This window comes from Cinclus cinclus, chromosome 1 (assembly GCF_963662255.1).
Source record: "Cinclus cinclus chromosome 1, bCinCin1.1, whole genome shotgun sequence".
NCBI lineage: Eukaryota > Metazoa > Chordata > Aves > Passeriformes > Cinclidae > Cinclus > Cinclus cinclus.
This window is the reverse complement of record NC_085046.1, coordinates 19,273,500-19,280,893: the sequence shown is the minus strand read 5'-3', so window position 1 is coordinate 19,280,893 and position 7,394 is coordinate 19,273,500. Positions and strand designations below refer to the sequence as shown.

At 42.0% G+C, this 7,394-nt stretch overlaps 1 protein-coding gene across 3 annotated transcripts in view; it reads left to right on the top strand.

The window, feature by feature from the left end:
• ARL5B (ADP ribosylation factor like GTPase 5B) overlaps positions 1 to 7,394 on the top strand; it is a 40,078-nt gene that overhangs the window by 23,819 nt on the left and 8,865 nt on the right. Inside the window, exon 1 of one of the 3 annotated variants that reach the window (XM_062507483.1) lies at positions 235 to 379. The exons of 1 other annotated variant lie outside the window; for it this stretch is intronic. In XM_062507483.1, the coding sequence (XP_062363467.1) occupies positions 334 to 379 (46 nt within the window). In that variant the 5' untranslated portion in view covers positions 235 to 333. Of the gene's footprint in view, positions 1 to 234; positions 380 to 5,197; positions 5,272 to 7,394 lie in introns of those variants that run through there. One more of the 3 variants, XM_062507490.1, reaches the window with a different exon arrangement.

Below are 7,394 nucleotides of genomic sequence, written 5' to 3'. Positions count from 1 at the left end.
CGCGGCGGAGGCATAGCGCTCCTGGCGGCGTTCGTCCCTTGCGGGGCGGCTCCATCCTCCGGAGCGTGCCGAGCCCAGCGCCCTGGGTTTCCCCAGCCCAGGCGTGTCCCCGCAGGCACGGGGCCGCTGCCGCCGTGACGCCGCAGTGACGCGCGCGGGCCGTTGGCGGGGCGGGGCCGCGCCGCGTGCCCGCCCTCTCCGTGTGCCCGCCCGCCCGCTCGGCGCTGCCGAGGCCGCTGCGGGAACCTCCGTCAAGGGAGCTGCGGGAGCCTCCGCCGCCGCCTGGGTGAGCTCGCAGTGCTCCGGGTACTCGGCGGGAAGCCGAGGCCAGGCATGGGCCTAATCTTCGCCAAGCTCTGGAGCCTCTTCGGTAGCCAAGGTGGGCGCGCGGGCCCGAGCCGGCGGCGGGGGGGGGGGGGGCGGCGAGTGGAGCCCACGGGGCTGCGGGGGCCGCGGGCAGCCGAGGGGGCTCAGGGCCGGCTCCGCTCGCCGGGCTTCCCCTGAAGGCACGCCCGGCCAAAAGTTGGGTTTTGTGCAGCGCCGTGAGCGCTGGTGCAGCGGCGCCTCATGCTCGGGGCCGCTTTGTTTGTGTTCCCGAGGTGGTCCCTCCTCTCCCCTCCGCCCTGGCCGCGTTAAACGCGTCGTCTGCCCCGGGAGCGCTTCGGGCGGTGCGCGCCCGGCATCCCCGGCGGCCGGGACCGCTCAGGCTTTGATGGACGATGACGGTCCGTCTTGGCTTCGCCGCTCCTCCTTTTTAAGTCGGGCTCTCTTATTAAAATCATGTTATTTTAGTCCTTATTAAAAGGAAAATAAGAACGCCAAACATGCAGGCGCCTTCGAGGTAAAGATCTGTTTGCGTTTTGGCAAAGATGCCAGTTAAATACAGTTAGTGACCCAAGAAAATCAGTTCTCCAGACGGTAATAAAAAGGTCATAAGGAGGTAGTATCGCTTTCCATGCTCTCCTGCCCAGTTTATCCAGCCCTGCAATCATGTCTCATGTTCTAATCCAGAGTTCAGAATTTGCATCTGCCACCACCTTTACCTCAGACAGTTATCATAAAAGTAGAAAATTATGGTTTGTCTGTTAGTTTATTTGTTTAAATGATTTTTGTTTACCCAGCTATCTTTGGTTAGAAAATCACGTAGTTAATAGTAACATTTTGCCTGCTCAAAGGTCACGGCCTGAAGGAAAAACAACATAAACAATAAATTCATTAATTGTTCTCTCATCAAGTTTCCAAATGTGTACCTCATTTGCACTTCAAAGTTACTGAAAATGCAGATAAGCCTTTCTTTGTGCAGTGCTCTATTGCAAGGTTTTTGGAGGCAGATACACCTGGTGTACTTTCATTGTTTTGTCCCTGTGATTGCACATAATTCTGTAGATACCAGAGCAAAGCCTCAGTGTGTGTGCACCTTGAGATGTGTGTCTTTCATGGGACGGGATTGGGATCCAATCCCAGATCATTTCTTTTTCTCATGCATACACCATCCTACCACCTCATTCCTGAAGTCTTCTAACAGAGTCTTCTGAATTTGTTGTTTATTTCTTGTTTTCCTGAAATGTCAAACCTATTTGGCAAGATTCAATGTTTCCCCTATTCTCCAGGAAAATATAAGTACCTTTTTTTTTTTTTTGTTTTCATCAAATACTGCAATCTGCAACTCCTTTTCTTCCATGAAAGTATTCCAAAGACTCCAAAGAGTCTATATAAGCAGAGAACTGATCAGGAGATAACTGGTGGCATTCAGTATTTGCCTCTATAGTAGTTTATGATGTCAATATTTATCTTCACGAAAACACATTGTATTGGTTATTGTATAATATTTCTTGGAAGAAAAGTTGTTCTTCATTGTGAATGACCCTGGATGGATGCCAGATGCCCACCAGAGCAGCTCTATGACTCCCCTCCTCAGCTGGACAGGGGGAGAGAAAACAGCTAAAGGCTTCTGGATTGAGATAAAGATAGGGAGAGATCACTCACCAGTTCCCATCATGGGCAAAACAGACTCAATTTCTGAAATTAATTCATTACCAGTCAAATCAGAACAGGGTGATGAGAAAAAAATACCAAGTCTTTTGAACACGTGCCCCCCACTCCTCCCACTTTTTTCCCAGGATTAGCTTTATTTTTGGTTCTCTGCTACCTCCCTGCAGGAGGTAACAGGGAATGGGGACCGTGATAAGTTCATCACGTTCTTTCTGCCACTCTTTCTTCCTTACGGGGGTTTCTGCATACCCTGTTCCAGTGTGGGATCTCCCCCATGGGAGAGTCCTCCATGGACTTCTCCGATGTGTGTTCTTCCCAAGGTCTACAATTCTTTACCAGCTGTTCCAGCATGAGGCCGTTTCACGAGGTGCAGTCCTTCAGGGACGGGCCGTTCCAGCGTGGATCCCCCACAAGATCACAAGCCTGCCAGCAAACCTGTTCCAGACTGGACTCCCTCCCCAGGTCCACAGGTTCTTGCCAGGAGCCTGCTCAAACATGAATGTCCAGTGGGGTCACAGCTGCCTTTGGGATCTACCTGCTCGAGCATGGGGTCCTCCATGAGCTGCAGTTGGATCTCTGCTCCCCCATGGGCCTCTGTGGCTGCAGGGGCACAGCTGCTTTGCCATGGGCTGCAAGTGGATCACATGCATCAGCCTTGGAGTCCACACAGTTGTTTCTCTCACATATTCTCACTCTTCTTTTCTCTGTTCGTAATTACACTTTTGCAATAACCTTTTTCCATCTTATCCCATGTGTTATCCCAGAAGCATTACACCTGTTGCTGATGGCCTTGACTGGAATTGGCTGCATAAACATAGAGGTTTCTAGGAGTTTTTTCACAGAAAACAGCGTGTAGCCCTCTCCACTATCAAAATCTTGCATGGGAAACCTAATGCATTCATATATTTAGATGGTTAAGGAAAACATAGTCTCACAGTTAAATAGATGAGATAATACCATGAAATATTTACTCTTTGGCATTTATCCCAATAAGACGCCTTTAGGATGTTTTCTGATCTTGGTTTAGTGCTGGATTTGTCTTTTGTTTCATTTTTGCTTTGTTTTGTTTTGTTTTGTTTTTTACCTCCTCTTATGTGACCACAGGAAAGAAAGTGAGTTTCTTTTCATGGCCAGAATTGAAATTTCTTTCTAGAAAATTCACTTCAGACATAAATTTCTGACCTAATGGGAAATTATTCTCCAACTACACAACCATTTTCTCTAAATAATATCATTACTAATAATAAAGCATAGTAATTTCTGAGTTGAGTTTGGTTGCTCTTCTAGTTACATCAAATCTTGGTAATTCCTTGGAGAATTCACAGGCTGTCCTGTGAAGCTGCTTGTTGAGCAGACTAGCACAGTAACTTACACGTTGATTTTGGCTGGACAAAGGGATTATTCCAAAGATGCGAATAGAGTCTGCTGTGTGAGGATCATGGAATCAGTTCTCAAGGCTGGTGGGAGTTGTGTGATAGTCTGCAGCACTTGAGACTGGCAAAAGGAAAGGTGAAACTAAGCAAAGATTTGAAAATTTCATCTGTGTTCCACCAAGTAGAGCATGGGGGATGAGGTGTGCTTAAGTCTTTCAGCTCTCAATATATATTGTCTCATAATCAAGTAGTAATTGAACTGTGTGAACTGAAGTAGAGATACTTTTACTCATAAGAGAAATGGTTGGCTTTAAAATAGACTTTTTTCATTTTTCTAGATGGCTTTCCAATGGCTTCCTGATAATTTTCCCTTTTTTTTAATTGACAAAAAAAAAATTAAAAAACCTCTCAAGTATTGTTTTCATTTAAAATATCATACTCTGCAGCCATTTAAAGTCTTGTTATTAAATGTCATAAGTTCAGTTGAATTTACTTTTCTTAGTAACTTACTTTTAGACGTTTAAAAAAAATCAGACTTCAAAAATGACCTGCTGAAGCTATGATTCAGTAGTCAAGTGGCACATTCTTCTGAACAACATGTAGTAGTGTGGCTAGATGATGGAGCTATTAAGTTAATACCTATGTTAACACCTCTGAATAAAATTTACTTGACTTATCCATTACTTACTTATCCATTACTTACTTATTCCATCAGTATTACCAAGATAACTCCTAATTAAACTGGGTTAAAAGTAGAAGTAAATGTCAGCAACCATGATAAAGAGAAATGACAGTTATCAATACCTTATTTTTTTTAAGTGGTGGATAGAGTTCTTTGAGGAGCTCACAAATCTGGGGTTTAGTTGTTTTTGGACCAGTGATTATTCAACATCTTATAGGTTGCTCTTAATAATTGCTACAGTTATTAAAAAATTGCTTCAAGAAAAATAGTGGTAAATTCTAATTCAAGATGATTGAACTTCTGGAACTCCACAGTTTACTTTTCTTAGGCAGTTCCCAGTCAGGTTAGGAGAGGCCATTATCTGGAAGACCAGATGGCTTGGTTCTGCTGACTGCTAAAAGTTATTGACAATTTCTCTACTTTCTTGTAATCAACTCTGGGGATACAGAAGGTATTTTAGCATCTCTTTTGTGCTTAAGAGAAGACTCAAAGTTAGCTCTTAGTCTGAAGAATGAATCTTTGTATTGAGACCTCTTTGACCTCTGGAATTAGGCTATTTCTCCTGCCTTCTTTTTAGCAAAATTCTATCTGCATTCTGTCTTCAACTCTGAGGCCTCCAGGATTGTTGCTCTTTGGAACCAGATGAGCATTTTGTTTCACTGCCTCAAAGCTATTGGTACCCACTCAGTACTCAACTTCTTCCAAATATGTTTGCAGTCTCATCATTAAAGTATTTAGAATTCTTTTATTTTTAACTTTTTCAAAATAGAGCAAAAGGCATGTTGAGAGAATTGGATCTTCAGTTTTAGGCCTTTTTACCACACATAAATACAGATAAGTAAGGGAAGAAAAGAGCATATTGTGTCTTCTGACATCCTCAAAAGGATAATCTTCACTGTCCTGTGTTTTTGTAATATTAAACTGCCAAAGGTTTTTTTGCTGGGAATGGTTGGTGAAACCAAGAAGTCCTTGGATTCTTCTAAGGAGTAGTCTAATACTGTCTTTTCTTTTTTCCCCTGCATGTGCCTCTTTCTTCTACTTTCCCTGTCTTCCCTCCCTCTTCCTACATGATTAATAAAGACTCTTCTTTTCTGCTCTCTCAACTTTGTTATGGATTTTCTTCTTCTTTTGCCAAGAACATGGTGGACTGGGAAGATATTCATGAATACAACCTAAACTGAGTTTGAATACCAGCCAGTGAAAGGGAGAAACTTGGGTTAGTCTGTAAGTACAGAACACAAATTAATCACTGCCTATGATTTACCCAGTAACTGTCATTCCTCCTAAATGTCTTTTCCTAGTTTTTCTTGTAAACCAGTAGTTGTCGTGCTAAAACTTCTGTTCTGTCTTAGTTTGGTAGTTTTTAAGATCACATGTTTTTCCTCTAATCCACTTCTATGTGTAAATTTTCTGTATTTTCATCAACTAGACAGAAATTCAGCTTTTGAATATGTTTGTAAGTGAATAGTTTCCATTACTATAGTTCTGGAATCTGCTACTTGTATGAAATACCCATGATTTCATCTTACTATTTTCATGCCAAGATCACTATTAATTAACACTTGTGTGACTGCTTATTGTTTGTGTTTATTCAAGCACTGTATGAAACACCATTTGACTATGAAGTAACACAGATTAACTGGGAAAAAAGGCACAGCTTATGTTGGACCATTCACACTTTAGTGACTTTCAAAAGCAGCCCTCTCAATGGAGGATTTTTTCTTCATACTTAACAGTAGAGTGATGTTGTATCATCCAGCACTCCAATAATGTAAGATGATGTGTTCTGATAAGAAGATGAGAGAGCAGTGTAATGCTTGACTGGAATTTCTTTGCTTTCTTGAAAATAACTTAAAGAAAATGCTGCCAAAGTAGAATCATCTTCCTCCTGGCAATAGTTGACAACATGTCTGGTTTGAAAACAATGGGAGAGTATTTCTGTGTTGACCTTTGAAAGATCTTTTACTAAATTTGAAAAAGAGATGGGCAGTCAAACTACTAGGCATGATCTGTTAGCATTAGAAGTAGAAAGGATTTCATACTATTTATGTATTGGGAAAGGTTATTAATTACTGATGCTGCTGTTAGTGGGGCCTTTACAGCCAGGACATGTTCTTTTCTTAGAATGTATTGACAGGATGCAGTAGTAGGGAAACTAGCACAAGTAAATGCATTTTACCATCTGTTATGACCCAATTGCATAGCAAAACTTACAAAAGTTCTAAACTTTTACATTTACAAGAAAATGTTTTATTACAATAATATTCAGTGTAAAAAGAGCTAGGTTATTATATAAAGATAGATTTTTAACCAAAACACTTCTGTTTTTTCTTAAACCTCCCACTTTTGGAGGAAAAAACATCAAATTGATACTTATGATAGATCTTCTGATCTAGTAACTTCTTTGATTCTATAAGATCTAATGTGGTAGTTTGTAGTAAATCTTTAAACTGTGAACCATGTTTTGCTTTAAAATAATGCTAAATGCCCTAGATTTGTAAATATTATCTCTTTAAAAGTGAGCTTGTTCACAGAGTTTTTATGTATCCATTTGCAAATTCTTGTCTCTCAGGTGGTTTGCTTTTTTTGTCAGTAATTGGATTAGTATGTTGTAGCTTCACACATGTAGCAAAAGAACCACCATTCTAAGTGGTAATACTGTATTTGCAGTTCTAAGAGTGATTATTTACATAGAAGGATATAAATTCTGGAGGACGTTTTTACTGGTTTTGTTTGGTTGGTTGATTTCTGTTTTCTCCCCTGTGCCTGGAAAAGAACAGTGTTGCAGCAATTGCAAGATCACTATTCTGTGTGCTGGACTTTACAGCAGGTTGGGGTGCAGGATCTTTTCTTTCTCAGCACTAATGAGGCCTCACCTGGAGCACTGTGTCCAGTTCTGGACTCCTCAGTACAAAAGAGTCATGGGCATACTGGGGAGAGTCCAGACATGGGCTGCAAGGGTGATTTCACATATGAGAAAAAGAGGTGCAAAGAGGGCAGAGCCAGACTTGTCTTAATGGTGCCCAATGACAGGACTGGGGAGTGGGCACAAACTGGAACACAGAAGTTCTCTCTGAACATCAGGAAACACTTTTTCACTGTGAGGGTGACTGAGCAATGACCCAGACTGTCCAGGGAGGCTGTGGAGTTTCCATCTAGGATGTATTAAAAACCCATCTGGACATGGTCCTAGGCCACTGGCTCTGTGGGCCTGCTTGAGAAAAGAAGTTTGACCAGATGACCTCCAGAAGTGTCTTCTGGCCTTGACCATTCTATCATTCTGTGATTTTTCAGTTCAGAAGTTGCAGAGTTAGAATCTGTAAGATATTTAAAATGAAGTTTCCTCT